The sequence below is a fragment of the Palaemon carinicauda genome, chromosome 26 (assembly GCF_036898095.1).
Source record: "Palaemon carinicauda isolate YSFRI2023 chromosome 26, ASM3689809v2, whole genome shotgun sequence".
Lineage (NCBI taxonomy): Eukaryota > Metazoa > Arthropoda > Malacostraca > Decapoda > Palaemonidae > Palaemon > Palaemon carinicauda.
Genome location: NC_090750.1, coordinates 64,453,032 through 64,471,612, shown reverse-complemented (window position 1 = coordinate 64,471,612; position 18,581 = coordinate 64,453,032). Strand labels below are relative to the sequence as shown.

General features: G+C 38.9%; 1 protein-coding gene across 11 annotated transcripts in view; it reads left to right on the top strand.

The window, feature by feature from the left end:
• chico (insulin receptor substrate 1 chico) overlaps positions 1-18,581 on the top strand; it is a 179,958-nt gene that overhangs the window by 111,645 nt on the left and 49,732 nt on the right. For all 11 annotated transcript variants that reach the window (XM_068349658.1, XM_068349662.1, XM_068349656.1 and 8 more), the window contains 3 exons: positions 11,579-11,661; positions 15,370-15,492; positions 16,120-16,370. In XM_068349658.1, the coding sequence (XP_068205759.1) occupies positions 11,579-11,661; positions 15,370-15,492; positions 16,120-16,370 (457 nt within the window). The remainder of the gene's footprint in view (positions 1-11,578; positions 11,662-15,369; positions 15,493-16,119; positions 16,371-18,581) is intronic.

Genomic DNA, 18,581 nt, shown 5'->3' with positions numbered 1-18,581 from the left:
GGTTGTTCTTCCTGAGGTTCTCCCTCGAGGTTGGGAAAGTCATCGAGATCCTGATTTTCGAAATTCGTAACTCCAGCCATTATTCGAATTTCTCTTCTGAGGACAAACCAAAGAAAACTGGCAATCTTATGCTTGTAGAGCAGGATCCCAAGGTGGTAGACCTCCCTATTCCTGCTAGAGAAACAGAGAGGAGGCCTCCCATTGAGAAGGGTCTCCATTCTTCAGTTTTGGAAATCCTGGCCGTTGAGCCTGCTCCGGCTGAAGCTCTTTGATTATTGCGGATGAGAAGTGCCCGGATGTTACAACACCCTCTGCTGCGCATGAGCATTGACTTTTATGATAGAAACTATGTCTATGGGTTCTCTTTTTACTCTTCTGGGAGCACTGTAAGTGTTTTTTCGAGTTATAGTCCAGTAGCATACAAGTTTGGCATCTGTAATGGTACCCTTGATAATGAGTCTCTTAGGAGCGTGCAAGGCTGAAGTACTCTATCAACAAACTTGGTCATCCAATAACGCATCCTCATCCTGCGGAAGTGCTCTACTACAGAGCGAGCAAACCAGACGCCCGCGAGGGCCCACTTGTGAGTGAGGAACATACAGTGTGAGGAATTGAAACGAGCCACCAAGAAGTGAGCGATACTCAAATGCGCGAAATTGGGAGCGAAGGTGTCTTGAGGAAATACCTCTCAAAGTTCTCTACTAGTGAACAGCCCCATTAGGTAACTGTCCACTTCCTTCCCTCCCTTTTTCAAGGATTTTCCTGATCTTAAGTGTGCATGCAAATTTAACTTCCCATCAAAGCTGCTTGTCTATACTTTGAATAGCGAGGAGAGAGTTTCACCCTGACAGACCGTAGGTTGAGGCATTCAAAGTTTTTGGGTGAATACAGTACACTCTTTAGCGATTTTTTTTTTCATTCAAGAAAGAAGTCAAAACCAGAGCGAGTATTTGCACAGCCGTGTCTGTACCCAGAGTCCCCAGGTGAGATGGCACCCATCTCTTTCCGAACATGATTTTTCCCTATCCCTCTCCCCTTTTTAAAGGGGAGAAAGTTAGGGACAAGAAAAACATCATTTTCAGGCGGAAGAATAGACAGGCGTCACCTGCAAGAGACTCCTCGAAGCCTCGCATTCAGGCAACCTGAAGCTGTCGAGCCTTCCTGAGCCATTGACTCGTTGGGACCTGTCAAGGTGAAGCCCATGGAGTCTATCTCTACTGAGCCATAGGAGGAATCATCTCTCCTGAGGGTATTGGGACACATCAGGAAACTTGATAAATTGGGTGACGCTCTAGAAGCTCCCTTCTTTGGAAGGCAGACTTCCATTGATTTTTTTCAGAAAGCAACACAGCTCGAAGCAACTGCAACACCCATTTTTACACGGTTAAGTATTGTCTAAGACTGCTTGGACATCTGTCTTTGTTAGAACGTCTAGTTCTGCATGGGAGGTTACACTATCTCAGTTCAGTGGGCTCTGAAGATGAGTTGGAGACAGAGGCCCGTTTCTCCATATGTACCTGTCAGGGTGACACAGGAAGTCCAGGTGGCTGCAGGCAAAAAGGAAAAAAACCTGTTTGTGGTCTCCTTCTTACAGGTTCTTCCCCTCAGAGCTCATCCCTTTTTCAGATGCGTCTAGAGAAGGATGTAGAGCGCATATTCTAATCAATTCCATTGCAGGACTATGGACAGAAGTAGACAATAGATCTCACACAAACATGTTGGAACTAAGGGCAGTGTACCTGTCTTTGCCCCACTTTCATGACGCTGGGGGTCACTCATTAGTGTTGATGAGCGACAACACTACTCTAGTGGCTTATGTCAACAAGCAAAGGAGTTCTGACTTAGGAATCCGCTGCCAGTTAGCGGTGAAAATGCTCTCGTGGTCAGAGGTCGATACACTAACCCAGTCAGCCCATTTCATTCCAGGAAAACGAAACTTAATCGCAGATAATCTGAGTAGCCGCAATCAGATTGTGGGCCAGAATGGTCATTGAATCCTTTCGTGGCAAGGAACTCCTTACTCTGTGTGGTTCTGTGACAATAGACTTGATTCTCACTCACCTAAGCAAATAACTGAAGGTTTATTGTTCACCAGTGCTGGACCAAGCAGCAGCACTGGAGGATGCATTCCAACATTTCTGAAACAGCTTTAACTTCTGTGCCTTCCCACCATTTTATCTTCTAAGGAAGGGGATTAGCTGAGCCATTGTCATTCCTAGTCTTCTGAGTCCTAATCTCCAGATGACGGGTAGCACTGAAATGGCCACACACAGAACGGTACCCCGACCTAAATCGCCTGGAAGATGTCCCAAGAGAGCTCCCTACTTTGTATGACCTTCTCTGCCAACCACATATGAAAAGATACCACACTACAGTACACTGAAATGGCTGTCACTTTACGATTGGAGCTTATGCACCATCTCCTCAGAAAGAGAGACTTTTCATGTCCAACTGCAAAGTAACTCTCTGGATACCTCCTAAAATCTTTGACAGCAGTCTACCAAGTAAAGTGGTCACTTCTGTTATCGATGTTGTAGGAGGAACACTCCTCCACTCAAAGCCTCTGTTCTACTTGTAGCAGATATCTTTGTGGATCTGCGGGATAAGAAAATCAACTCGGTGTCAGAGGTTAAAGGGTATCACTCAGCCTTGAGCCAAGTTTTCAGAGTAAAAGGAGTAGATTTATCTTCCTCGTGGGAATTATCAGCTCTGACTCAGAATTTTGAACAATCATGGCCCCCCTTGGGAAATCAGACTCTCATCTTGGAATATGACCAGGGTCTTCAGATCAGTCAGGAAGGTACCATATGAACCATTGATGTGATCCTTAGATAGAAACCTCACTCTTAAAAGATTGTTTTTGTTAGCTTTAACTTTGACCAGAAGAGTGGAAGAGCATCACAGTCTTTTGTCACATTTCCAGCGCTGGAAGCAGATCTTCAAATTTGTGGCAAAAACCAGAACCCATCGATCAGTGACTCTACGTTTGATTCTTTTTCATTAACAATGCCAATGGAGGCAACCAATAATTCTGACAACCTACATATAACATACAAAATCTTTTTGTAACTACGGGGAAGACAAAAGAAAAACAATCCTATGGGTTAGTGAAACCATCAGTGGGGCCTATTGGGAGCAAAGGGATGTACCTTCGTCTACCAGCTTCTAGAGCTCATGAAGTCAGAGGGGTCGGTACCACTTTGACCTTTAAAAAGAACCCTTCAGTTGCCCAAGTGTTGGAGGTGGGTGTCTGGAATAGACAGACCACCTTCACAGCACGCACTCTTCTGGACTGTGCCCACAGGTCCCTGGATACATTATCCATAGGACCCATGGTAGTTGCCCAGCAAGTGATTTGGTGTAGTGAGCCTCTCTCCTGGCAGGACAAGAAGCATCATGTTTAAGATATTGGTTGTATCATAAGTCTAAGATTTAGGAGAGAGAATGTCTGGCCTTCTTTCCTCTTTCCCTCTTTTCCCACTTGGGATCAGCTGATGTGATGTTATGGAGCTGGAATGGACATAAATGCTGATGAGCTCATTAATGACGAGTTGTTATTTTATTGAGAGGAGTATGACGAACCATATACTATGATTATATTAGTCAAACAAGAACATTGTTCCCATTGAAGATAGGTTTTTATATGTAAAGCTTCCTAGGCTGTGATGCAGTAGGTTATTCAACCCTTGGTCACAGGATACAAGGATTCTTTGCTCTGCTATCTTTCCCAGACTGAGCATTACAATCCCGGATGGCTAGTCAATCGGTTAGGCGAGGGGGACTTCCTCCTCCTAAGGGTGACTTCCCTGCTTAAGAATGAAGGTTTGTATTCGTGAAGGAGTAAATCATGAATTTTAAAAGTAATATCTATTTTTCCTAACTATACAAACCTAATTCATTCAAGTTTCACTTCCCACTGCATCTACTCCAGAAGTCCCAGGCAAAATGAAAATGGAGCCTCTGTGAGCTGACAAACCCATACTACCAGTGGCTGCCAGAACCTTGATAATTCTTCATTTGGCGTTTCCAGATTTCGCCAGAATCTTCCCTCTACTAAAGGACTTTAATTTTTATTACTAGGGAAAATAAAAATTACTTTTAAGATTTGTTATATTGTATAATTTGTGGGAATGATAATAAGTTCAGGACACTGGCTCTCCCACTGGAAGCATTTCATTGACAATGCACATGAAATTCATTTAGAATTTATGGTGTAATTCTTGGTTGCAAATTCACTTTTGGCTGCACAAAACGTTCTTTTGTTCGTTCTGTCGATCCGGAAGAAATATTTTGATTTTTCTTATTTTGAATATTATTCTCCTGATGGATCAGCAACAACTGACTCTTATTTTAAATTGTTGGACAAAAGTTGAGTTTATTGAATTAGTTATTCATGATATTGATATTAATCTGTGACATTTTCAGTTAACCCATTTTGTATACTGTTGAAGATTTTTCATAATTTTTATCCTCCCAGACTATACTATCCTTCACATAGTACTAGATATGCAGTTAACGAATATTCTTGCCTTTCACTATGATATTAAATACCTCACAGTAAAGTATTCTAGACGTTTTATTTCTGCTGTGATCAGTTGTGGAATGCGTTTTTTTTTTATTATGTAGTTGAATTGGTCGAACTTCAAATGTTCAAATATTGTGCTAATGCTGTGTGTTGAGCAGGGTGATGAAAGTCATGTATTGTAATTTATCTATCATTTGTCTTATTTGCTCCTTGGTGGTGAGCAAGTTGATATGAGTCTTTATTTCATAGTTTATTTACCATTTTTCTTATATATTTTAGTTATATACTGTACCTTCATCATCATCGTCTCCTCCAACGTCTATTGACGCAAAGGGCCTTGTTTAGTTTTCGCCAGCCGTCTCTATCTTGGGCTTTTTTAATTCAATACTCCTCAATTCATCATCTCCAACTTCATGCTTCATAGTCCTCGGCCGTGTAAGCCTGGGTCTTTCAACTCTTCTATTACCTTGTGGAGCCCAATTAAATGTTTGGTTAACTAATCTCTTGGGGATTGCGAAGAGCATGCCCAATCTATCTCCATCTACCCTTCATCAGAATCTCATCCACATATGGCACTCAAGTAATCTCTCTTAAAGTTTCATTTCTAATCCTGTCCTGCCATTTAACTCCCAATATTCTTCTGAGGGCTTTGTTCTCAAATCTACTAAATCTGTTGGAGATTCTTTCGTTGTCATACCTTGACTCATGTCCATACTGTAAAACAGATCTCACTAAACTGATATGTAGCCTGATTTTTTATATGTAATTTCAGGCAATATGATTTCCAAATTTTACTCAACCCAGCCATTGTCTGATTTGCTTTTTTTTCAATCTTTCTTTAAACTCTAATTCTAAAGACTGTATTAGAGATCATAGTTCTTAAATACTTACATGATTCTACCTCATTAATCCTTTCTCCTTCCAATGATATTTCATCTTCCATTGCATATTCTTTTGTAATCATTTGTCTTTCTTCTATTTATCTTGTGTCCAGCCTCCTTGGATATTTCATGCGTTCTGGTCAGCAAGCATTGCAAATCCTGTGGTGTTTTTCTTATAAGGACATCATCAGCATACTCTAGGTCAGCTAATTTCCTGTTGCCAATCCAGTTCAATCCTGAGGGATGTTAGTGTTAGTCTCTGCTACCAAAGACTCCCCTAAGTGTTGCACTGTTAGTACTATGTACTTTTATTAGTGTGCTACTGTTATTAACACACATTGAGTACGTGTTGTTTGAGATGTTGAGTCTTGAAATAAAGTTCATCATTGTAACTTTAAAATGGTTTATTCTCTAAAAACAACAGTGTTAAACATCTCCATCACAGGAGTGTAGCTGGTTTGGTCGGATGACCAATTCAGGTGAAGTATAGATATGAACTGCCTAAGTTATCGATATCACAGATATCGTATGTTTAGTTGTCTCAGCATTTAAACACAATATGTAAACTTTACATTCGTCTCGGAAGACACCTGCATCCGGTGACGACACAATCTTTCACACGGTATGCATTTGTGTTGATGCTTCAGAAAAATGTTACATTGCCGAGGGATGCAAAATACATCCTGTTATGATTTTATCTGACTACAGCAAATCTCACGCTAGCATCTTCATCCACAATGACATATTACGTCATGTGTTTTAAACATGTAATAACTAACTATTTCATTTATTACACTTGAAGGTCTTTGCAGCATCCTTTTTGGCCCATAGCTGCACTCCCAGTGTAGCCTTCAGCTGTATCTCTGTTCCTGCTCCTCTCTTTCATCTTGTCCAATCTCTTAACTTTTACTAAATAGTACAGTTGTTGGATTTTCCCTCGGGGGTTCTTTAGCGCTGAATAGGTTTATAAGCCTTAGTGCCAGATCTTATGGTCCAAATTCATAACTTTGATTCAGTACAATCCAATCCATTAACCCTTTTACCCTTAGGCTCTTCGGAAATTTCCAATCCTTAACCCCCAAGGGGTTATTTTTTCCCTAGCACATTTTGCAGTATATTTTTTTTTTAAATTGCTCTTACAGCCTTAATTTTTGTCATAGAGAGGTCAGGTTGGTCTCATTCTCTTGGAAAATACCTGAATTTTCTCAAAAAAATTATCAAAAATAGGAAAAAAAAATTCTTATAGCATTTTTTTGCAAGGACGTACCGGTACATCCATGGGGTAAAGGGATGAGTTTTGTGAAACGTACCAGTACGTCCTTTGGGGGTAAAAGGGTTAATAGGTATCAGTAACAAATCACAGATAGAATTTGTTCTATGGTAGGGGATCGAATAGTAAACCAATGCCTTCTTGAAAAAGTTCATGGCACCCTAAATGGTAGTTATTGTAGGAGTGGTAAATGGTTAGTTTTACCAACTTTCCTTTCATACAGACCAAGTTTTAGGTCTGGTATTGAAAAGGATTAATTTATTGACATCAGAACAATGGAAAATTTATTAATTTGAGCAACCTCATATTGATATTATTTAAACAATGTTTTGTTTTTATGCACCAAAGTTAACCAAGGAATGAAGTTGTACGTGGTTTTATACGTCAAGATTAGATAGTTGTCCTTAGGAAAGGTTAACTTGCTGTGTGCATGCACTTAACAGGAACTACTGTTCATACATTTTTCCAGGAGGTAAATCAATATCTCTTAAAATGAATGTCTTTATGTACATTATTTTTATTTTTAAAACTACCATTCATTTGACAGACATTGCAGCACCTAAATTGCATGAAAGTAAACAGGCAAGGGAAAATGTAAATAGCCTCAAATTTATAATTGGAATAAGAGCATTTCTGAATACGTTGCTTGATGATTTGAGAAGAAAAGCTAGTGATAGTTATTTTGAAGTATCTCTTTTTGTTAGTAAACGTTATTAACACTAAATTTTAATCTTTTATTTTCCATCATCAAATATATAGGACAATATGATTTGGTTCAAAAGCCTTTTATGGAAGTTCTAACTCATGTTGGTGTCGTAGTCATAATTGGTATTTGTAGCTGCATAGTTTTGGTCCGATTGTTTAGTTATGGTCCGATTGATTTTATGTAAGTGCCTGTTTGTTGAAAGTGACTATTGTTTGCTTAAATGTAGTTGATGTTAAGAGTCGAGTATTGTTTTCATTGTGGCCACATTATTTAGTCATTTAGACTGCAGTTTTATTTCATTCTCTCGATTGTTATATTTATATTTCTTCCTGATAATCATGGCTCATACCCATACAGGCACATAGTACAAAGCTTTAATAAATTCAAGAATGTAGCTAAGGTAGACTTGCTCAATTGATTTCAAGTGTAGGAGCAGGGAGTTCAGGAATGTATCATATGCAACAGTCTTGTTAGTTCATCCACGTTAGCCTGAAAAAGTTTTAATGTATCATTAAAGAGAATAGACTAATCAAAGTTGGAGATGTCTAGTGTCATTTGGTTCTCTTTATGAATAAGGTCTAGTTGCATCCATCAAGCTCATTCATGAATAATACGAGACAATAATTTCTAGTTTTAATTATAAATTCCTTAGAAGTTATCTTACGAAGGAAATCAGGGTAGTGATACTGGAGGCTACTTTTCATCCTAGAGAGGGTAACAAAAGGAGAGTGATCATGACCAGTGTCTAACTGCTAATAGTGAGTTTCTATAGTCACAGTTGATTTTATAACCAAAGCCACTCCGTTGACTAGAGCTTCCCTTCTGCAACGCAATAGTGATTGTGGATTCCATGGATGAAACGGAAGGGAACTGCTATTACAGGCTATGATAAGTCCAAGGAATTTCCTTACCCCATTGTAGGGTAATGCCATTAGTGCACCTCATGCAGTGCACTGTAGGCATTATTTACCGGTTTTTGCGGCACTCCTTCATTTCGTAGCTGCTTTTTCTTTATATCCTTTTACTTTACCTCTACAGTATTCTTGCTTCCATTCATACATCTTGCTGTCTAACCTTTTTCAACTTTTACTTCATAGTACAACTTCTGGTGCTTGGCCTTACCACAATTGCTGTTGGGTGATGAATGACCTTACAATGTCTAGCGCAAGCCTACATAACCCAAATTCACAAATCCAATCTAATCCAAGGAGTTTCATTAGTATCTCAAGACATTTGTAAGAGTGCTAGAAGTTTTACACAGGTTGGAGCACAGGGTTAAAATCATTAGGTATAGACAAGCCTTCGTTCCTCTGTGTCTCCTTTACAACGTTGTTATGTAAGCCATGGCCTCATTCTTATGGAGGTTACAGACCATAGGAATTTTGAAGCTATAGCTGAAAATTCTCTGCAGTGGTAATTCATCTATGGAGTTTGAAAGTAACCATAATAAAATGTTAAATTTTATGTTGCACAAATAAAGTGCAAGAAATGTGAATTAACTTAATGAGATATAATAAAGGCAATTCCTATAAAGAAGGTCCTCAAGTTACGAACGAGATCTGTTCTTATGATTTTTTACGTAAGCCAGACTTACATACATGACATACTGTATGTACATGCATGCATGCATAAATGCATACTGTATATGTATGATATACTTTAAAAAAAAGAAATCAATCCTTTAGTATTCATAAATTACTATACCCTTTACATACAAATACCTGTACCGTATACAGTAGTGTACCTACACCAATACAGTACTAGTAGACAATAAGTAATACATATAACAATTCTTTACCTTTATTCCCATGGTTGGTCCACACACTGGGAGGGGCATTGCAAGTGGTTGAGAGACAGGCCTTTTGAAAGGAGGAATTGGAAGGTGCTGGGGAATCAGTGTGAGATGCTGGAGAAGCTGAAACAGGAGCTGGGAGTCAGGGTAATTAGGATGAGATTCTGGAGAAGTTGCTGGAGAAGATAGAGGTGATGTTGGAGAAACTGCAGTGGTAGAGGGTGAGAGTTCAGTTCAGACCTCTACCTTTTTAAAGTACATACACAGATTTGTCTGCCAGGATTACATCTACTCTTCTAAGTTCTTGTAATGCCTCAGCATCCATGATCCCCTGTACACCTTCATAAACCCTTCTATGCTGGTATCCTGCTCCTCAAACTTTGCCTGCCATTGCTCCCTCTAACAGGACAAAACCTTTTGCCAAGGCCTTGGCTGTAAATTCCTTGGGCTTTGGAATTGGGATGTCTTTTTGCTTCTGCAGTCATTAGGCTCTCCAGCTCAGTAAGGTCCTCAGCAGATAACTCTTCTCCTTGAGATGCCAGGAGCTCAACAGCTGTTTTGCTTACGTTTCAGCTTTCGTGCAATAGTGAACAATTATCATAGGAGTTACTAATGGCATTAATTAGAATATGACTCAAACGGGAAAGGATTTAGTTGGTTTGGGGTAGATTGATACCAAGCTTCGAGAGAGGTGAAATAGGAACATCAGGGGAGCATGGAAATAAGCTGGGGTTTGGGTATATCATGATACAAGAAAAAGGTGTTTGAATGAATAATGTTGATTTGAAACAAAATTCTCTCAATACAAACTCAGATAACATGAGATCCAGCCTTCCAATCCCACAAATTTACAACTTTCATTATTTTATGGGATAAATTATGGTGCCACTTAATGCAGGAAATGAGATCTTATGCAAGTGTGGTACCAGCAGAATGTAGTATTTATCTCTTTTAAAAGAAACAAACAGATGGTTTTGTACAAAATGGTTTAATTATAGGCCATGGGTTTGAATTTCCAAAAATATTTGATTAAATATTGGTTTGAAGAAAGAACTACTGAAATGAATTAAAAGACTGAATATTTTGTTATCTGAATTTATGAAAGCAGCTAAGCCATGCCACATGTTAGGGATAGATATGATACCTAAAGACTTTTCTCCAAGAGGCAAAATATGCCGAGATGTTGAAGAAACTAAAGCTGGCAAAATATAAACTATAGTCCATTTCTTTTAGCTATGCAGATTTGCACCGACTCGCAGTGGTGCTCTTTTAGCTCGGAAAAAGTTTCCTGATCGCTGATTGGTTGGACAAGATAATTCTAACCAATCAGCGATCAGGAAACTTTTCCGAGCTAAAAGTGCACCACTGCGAGTCGGTGCAAATCTGCATCGCTAAAAGAAATGGACTATAGCATGGTTTCCCAAATCTGAATAAAAGTAATCGAGACAGATGGTATATCATTTGGGTTTTCATAATTCACAAGGGTCACGTTGTTATGAGGAGTTTTCTAATGTAGAGTTTATTCCCATGGAGTGTCGTGTTCATTCTGAGCAAAGGTTATATTTTGAGTTCTGCCTCTTCACAAGGAGGGTCTATGTTTCTCCGAGTGGAAATGCTTGATGTTCGGGATTGGATTTTGTAACTGCTTTGTTAAAGTAATGGGGTTTGGCACTTGAACATTTTCTCTGTTGTTATTGGGCTTGAATCCAAAGAAGTGACATACAGTAATTTGAATTAATGAATTTTTAAACCACATTTGTAACCATGGAAGTAGAATTATTCATGATTAAGGAGTTGGGTGTTGAATTAATGAGTGAATATTTTAACATTTTAATGTAAGTTTTTTGGGTGAATTAGTTTGATATAGGTTGAAAGAATTACAAGATAATTGAAAAATTTATTATATGGAACTAGAATGAGTTTACTGTATTTATGTATTCAAACCTGAGAAAGGATTTAAAATAGAAAATGCTAAACACTGCTTATTTCCTTAGTCACATTTGTATCATAAGTTCTCTATCAGTTGATAGACTTTTAATATAGATATGAAATACAATTTGATATTGGTGTAGGTGTAACTTAACTGTGCTTCACCTCCTATGTCCAAAAGATTTTTCTAAAAAGTTGTCCTCCAATTTTTACCTACTGTGTTTGATATAAATTTTTATAGATTATAGCTAAACTCTTTATTTTTATTTTTTACATTAATTTGGTATTCCCTTGTCAGCTAAGCACAGTTAATGCTTCAATTGAGATAAATTAAATAGCAATATATATATCTCTCTCTCTCTCTCTCTCTCTCTCTCTCTCTCTCTCTCTCTCTCTCTCTCTCTCTCTCTCTAATAATTCTAAGTTATGTTCAATAATTATATAAGTATTAATTTTCTGTTATATTTCATTACAGTCCAGGTTCAAGTGAGTCCATGGAATCTACCACATCTGTAGATGAATGCGATGGACCTCAAACACCAGATATAGAAAATTCATGTAGGTACCATATTTACTTTTAAGAAAGAAGAGATTGTTTATTAATTTTCAGATGAATTTGAAATATTTGAAAGAAAATATTCTATTGAAATACCTTCATAATGGGTACTGTATTTTGGATTTTGTATGATAATCAATTGGTTCTCGATCTTTTGATAATCAATAGGTTCTCAATCTTGTAATAGTAGTCTTAGATGAAATCTTTATTATCCTGAACATTGATGACATTAAATTTTAAAAGATGACATGAGCTGCTCAATATGAAAAACCACTGCTTAAATACTTTGCAGTACTTTATACCAAAAACTTTGGTAATTATAGTATGGAAAGAAATATTATACAGTAGGTAGATTGCTCCGGAACTATTGTTTAGAAAAGGTTTCTATATTATCGTATGAGTCATGAAAAATGTTGTAGAAGTAAACCCATACCAAATGGGACATCAGATAGAAAGTTCACAAGACAGAAAGTGATAGAGAAAACTCTATTGATTTGCACGAATTGAAAAGTTCCCATTGTGACCAATTAGGTTGTACATTTTGAGGACATGGCAAGAAATGGCATTTTCCCCCATTGCTAATACAGTATTGAAAATATAAAAGGATCAGCAATAGTATAAGCCAAGGGCTTACATGTTTAATTTGAGCAGAAAGGTTGATTTTTTTACAACTAGATTGGTGGTCAGGCATACCAATTACTCCAGAATACATTTTTGAAGTTAGCAGTGTACAATGCTATTCACATTGTGACAGGTTAGTATTTCAGGAGTCTGCCCACTCAGATTCTCTCTCCATATAAAGACCACCTCAAAACATTTCACCCTCGTGTATCTATATTGCTGTTTTCTCGACCGATTACTTCCAGTCTGTGTGTGATACTGCCACATACATCCATGTGATAAATGTAATGGAGGGTGACTATTTAAACCAGTAGTTTCTTTAAAATCTTGTATAATGAAGATAAACGGACATAAATGTGACAAGCAGCGGGGAGCAGGCCCATGCTTGTCGATACAGTGATCACTGAACAACAACTGACTACTCTATGCACATGGCAGAAAGAAAAGCAGTGTTGACACATATAATTACATTGTTGCCACGATGCATAATGAAAAAGTGGTCTTACAGTATATGTAATGGGAAAAGATAAATGGAAATAAATATCATTCTTCTACGAAATAATAATAAAGCAAATGTACATTAATGTTCATAACTGTACGTAATGTAAATAATATACGGCATAATATTAGATATCTATACACAGTCATGCTCGACTCAACTCAGTTTATTTATAATACTATCTTGGGCTTATAGGAATGACCTGTTATTATGTAATGATGAGCACTTACTGGTGGGCTACTTCTGAGGTTAGGATAGGAGGTGAAAAAATGGCCTTACCTAAAATTTCTTGGCAAGATTTATTTTAAGTGTTCATGATTGCATTTTTAAAAAAAAATTCTGAGTATTTTTAATGAAATATGGATAATTTTTTTTTCTTGATATTTGACTGCGTGAGTAAATTGTAGTCTTGAATGCATGAATGTGTGAGAACATTTATTTTTTAAATTAATGAATATATGAGAACATTTATATTTTTAATTCTATGAATGATTGTGATTGAGTTGCAAAGGTTTCTTGTTTGTTAGATTTAATAGTCGTCATTTTTTTTTAAGAATGCCCCTTCTTGAAGCTTGCCTTTTATCAACATTACAGTAACCCCCGAAAAACTTAAAATTTGCTGGTTTCCTCCTTTCAATAGGCTTAGGCCTCTAGCCCTGTATTGACACTGTCTACTGCAGTGTCTATTGGCAATAATATCAGTGTGGGTAGGCTGCGCCCGCATGTCTTTTTAATTTTTCTTGTTGCGATTCATTTAATAGGTTGACTCTTATAATAAATGATGCCAATTGGTTTTGAAATCCTTGTGCAAGATTCCTGGTTTGGGAACATGGATTTTTTTTGGTACTGTGATAGGCATATTACATACATACATATACCAAGGCACTTCCCCCAATTTTGGGGGGTAGCCGACATCAACAAAAGAAACAAAACAAATAAGGGGACCTCTACTCTCTACGTTCCTCCAGCCTAACAAGGGACCCCCTGTGGCCACGGGGGCATATTAAAATTAGAATAGCGCCAACGTTATCCCTGCGTGTCGTAAGAGGCGACTAAAAGGGACGGGACGAGGGGGCTAGGAACCCCCTCTCCTGTATCTACATCCTGTGAGACAGCAACAAAGATAGGCATATTACTTGTAGATATTTGCTCAACTTTGAAAAAATGCCTCATTTACAACAGGCTAGTGTTTAAAACAATCCTTAAGAGATATTTCATAATCCAGTAATTTATGTCATTGGGTGCAAGAGGGCTTTTCCAGTAAACCCAACTATTGGTTTTTTCTTTGGGCTTGCTCCAATTTAAGGTATGTGAGTCAAGAAACTGAACTCCTTGTTTTGGAAATTAATTTACTTTTTATACATTATATTAGAGATAAGTGGTAGAACTAAAGAAACTGTATAAGGTTTACTACTAGACTATTTTCCATCAAGATTGCATTAAAATGAGATAGCCCCAATCTTTAGGGTTTGGTTTTTTAACCCGTTGGAAATTTTGGAAAAATCTGCATATTAATTAAGATTTTGGAAAGTGTTTTTCTTCTCAGGTTTTCTCGTAATGGTTGCTATCACACAAAATAAATTTGACTGAAAAGTATTTAGTAGGGAAATGTTTTAATTTTAGGGGACGATAACAAACAAGTAGAAGGTACAGTACTTGATTATTACATTTTTGGATATATAAACAAAATGCATGCATTCAGACAAGTGATGAATGATGTATAAACCCAAATCTAATGGCTAATTTTTAAACATTTTATTACTTTTTTCTCTTTGTCTAACTTTCTCATATTAGAATAATTTTTTCGCCCAATAACTTGAATTTTTAGGGAAAATGGTAGAAATCTATTGGAGAAAAAGACTGCTCATAATTATTATTATTGTTATTAATAGCTAAGCTACAACTGTAGTTGGAAAAGCAGGATGCTATAAGCCCAAGGGCTCCAATAGGGAAAATAGCCTAGTGAGAACAGAAATAAGGAAACTGAATAGTGTACCTGATTATACCCTCAAGCTAGAGAACTCTAGCCCAAGACAATGGAAGACCATATAGTACAGAGGCTATGGCATTACCCAAGGCTAGAGAACAATGGTTTAATTTTGAAGTGTCCTCCTAGAACTGCCTCCTCTGCCCTTAACAAGAGGAAAGTAGCCACTGAACAATTACAGTACACACACACACACACACACACACACACACACACACACACACACACACACACAGTATGTGTGTGTGTGTGTGGGCCTGGTGCGTTTTCCAACTAATTATTTATTCTTGTTGACTCCTTGTAATTGAAAATGAGTAAAAACTAAGGAGCAGAAAGTTATTTGAAATAACCACATGTTCTGTATTGCTTTTTATCTTTAATATTAACTTTGCAACTTTGATTTTATAATTACAGTACAGTAATCATTTACGATGCTTGTTTCAATTGAAAATTAGAAACAAATTTTGTTTACTTATTTTCATGGAAATATCTTTTTTAAGCTAATTGACATAACCAGTTAATTTATAGGGTTGGTATATTCTGTATTTGTATCACTGACTAAATAAAATAATTTTCACCATTGAATATCGTCTCCATCGACAGGTATAGATGAAGAAGCAAGTTATGTTGAAATGAAAAGAGGAAATAGTATCCATGGACGTGAGCAATTGCAGACGACCTTCACCCTTCCTATTAATAATCGCACAATCCCCTCTTTTAGTAAAGGTAATCTTATATAGATTAACCCTTTTACCCCCAGGCTCTTTGGAAATTTCCAACCCTTAACCCCCAAGGGGTTATTTTTTTCCCAGCACATTTTGCAGTATAATTTTTTTAAATTGCTCTAACAGCCTTAATTTTTGTCCTAGAGAGGTCAGGTTGGTCTCATTCTCTTGGAAAATGCCTGAATTTTCTCAAAAAATTATCAAAAATATGGAAAAAAAAAAAAATTTTATAGCATTTTTTTGCAAGGACGTACCGGTACGTCCAAGGGGGTAAAGGGATGAGTTTTGTGAAACGTACCAGTACGTCCTTTTGGGGGTAAAAGGGTTAAGGGAAATATGAATTTAACAATTTTATAATGTAGAAATTAAAACTTGTTGAGGAAAAATGTTAGTTTTCAAATTTGGTAGCTCCTCCCCTAATTGGGCTTTGAGTAAGGAGCAGTCATACCTCACTGGAAGAGGATATTCATACTCCCCAAAACAATTGAACTGCATTTATTCATTAATTTTGCCTTATGAACATTTTGAAAGAAATATAAGCAGATACTTTATGGGGGTGAGAAATTTGTAGGATCTACAGTACTTTATACTTATGGTTTGACTTATTGCTGAATTTTTGTTCTAACAGATTTAGTGTCCCCTGTAAGTGGTAACAGTATGGATGGTCAATGTGTTGTCTCATCACCTCACGAAAATTACATGAAAATGGGTAGTCCTTCGTCAGACAGAGGGGGTTACATGCTTATGGATCGTGTTCCAATGCAAATATCCCAAGGCCAAGGAAGTGTAGGATCTGAAAGTTCAGGTTACCTGCATATGGCACCCGTAAATTCTCCTGGTTCCAGCCTTCCTTCCTGGCCACCATACACATCTAGTCAGGTACTGTACAGTCATTATTTTCTCTTTTAAGGTACAATATAGTTGTTCCGTCACTCTATACAAACCCTCGCTATTTATAGGGATATTACTTTCGGTATAGCTTAAAGACGAACCATAAGACTTTTAGCGAGGGATAACTACCCCAATCGCTTGTTAGACAGAGGGTGGGCATTAGCTGGATACCCTACACTCACACACCTGGGCTGAATACCCACTTTGCCTTTGTCTTGGGTAGAGTACGATCGGTGCCACTCTCTCTCCGTTGTCCTGACTTGTCATTAGACTTGAAAGATTTTAAAATTATTCTTTAAGAATTCTTTTTCTCTTTCAGATTGTTTGTGTGGTCTTCTAACCGGCCTTATGTGCACTTGTTCTGGACCTTTATGTCCTGTGTGGAGACAGACCCGCACCACCTGTGTCCATCCTGTAGAGGACAGTGATGTAATTAGGATAACTCATCATGAGTGCTAGGAGTGGTCAGCCTCCAAGTGGGAAAGGGTTGGCTGTGGGTGCAAAAAGAAGTCCGAGAGAGATTCTTTGCCTTCGTGGTCTTCCTCGAAATTGAAGAAGTCTCAGACTTCTTCTTTGACTCCTTGATATCTTCCTGAAGCTCCTGCTCAATTGGTCTTCCTTGGGGAATGGCCTAGTAGTAATGCTGACTGCTTAACTCCGGGCCAACCTCGGGGATCGAGGGACAGTACTGTTTCCCCTGGAGAAACAGTTCTGCCCCTTCCCTGGGGAGTGCCTGCTCTTTATCTGACTTGTTTCAGGTTTAGCCATCGCTGGGTTTTGCTAGTGCCCTGTCGAAGGAGGCTTTACCTGAGCACCTCCAACTGGGCGCAGAGAGGAAGCGAACTCCTGCTTCCTTTGAGGTGGATCCATCTCCGTCGAGTGCAGCCCCTGACGACCACTGAGTTGCTGCTGCCGCTCTATCTGCTTTGCCGTCTCCCGCTGATGCTGAAGACGGGCTTCCCACCTTGCTGAGCCGACTCTTCCGTCGGCGGTGGAGCAATGTCTGAGGAGAGTCTTTCCTTCCGTCGATCACCTCTTTCGTTGGCGAGTGAGAATCCCCAGAGAGTCTCTGTTCCCGAAAACTTTCAAGAGACCAACTTGTGTGGCCTCTGTCTTTGTCAGACCAGGTTCTCTCTCCTAAGGAACCGCTTAGACGTTCCCTTTCGGGGGTTTGTCAGGCTTCACACATCATCACTCCTCACCACCTTAGACGATCTTCCCCTGTGGAGTAAGATGTCTGTCCAGTTCTGTCAAGGACCGTTGTGCTGAGTCTTCAGGCTCTCGTCACATGTCAGCTGTTCATCCTCACTCACCAGCTACTCGTTACTTGCCTTCGGATGATCACCCTTCACCTCGTGACCGTACCCTGGCGGTTCGTGACTGTCATTCGTCACGGAAAGACCCTCACTCCTTGTGAGACGACCAACGGCTTTCTCTCTACCATCTGGCACGTGAGCACCACTCGTCAGACCAATATGTCTCTCCTAGAGCTCTCAGGTCATCTCCTCCTCGCTACTCTCCAACTAGACTCGCCAACGCAGCACTCGCCAACTTGCCGTTTGCCTTTGCTTTGGTCTCCTATACTGGTTACTTCACCTGGTCTCCTGCAGACACGCAGGCGTCTGTTACTATGGGATCGTCACTCGCTAGCAAACCAGCTTGCCTCGTGTGATCGTCCCAGTGATGATTCCCGCCGCAATGTGCATCGTCATTGCTCTACATTCCCCTCTGGCCTTTTGTCCGAATCAGTAGGTTATCAGCATAAAAATCCCTTGGAAAAGAGATGAGGGCAGCCTTCCTAGCCCTCTAGCAGTTCCAGCAGTTTCTAGCGGGTCACTCCGTGCTGTTGATGAGCGACAACATCATGGTAGTGGCTTACATAATCAAACAAGGCGCGACCTTTTCACAGCCCTTGTACCATCTAGCAGTAGAGATATTGTTCTCAGATGGAAAGAAGACAACTCGTTGTCCCTGTCAGCTCGCTTCATTCCAGGCTAGGGTAATGTGTTTGCAGACAATCTAAGCAGAGCTACTTAGGTAGTGGGCTCAGAGTGGTCTTTGATTCATCTAGTAGCCAACAAAGTCCTGACCACACAGCTTGCAGAGGCCGCTATTTGTGTGTAGTACGATATTTTTATAGAGGTGGAAGGGTTCCTATCGGTTACGATCTATATCGTAAGGAAAAAACCCCTGGTTAAT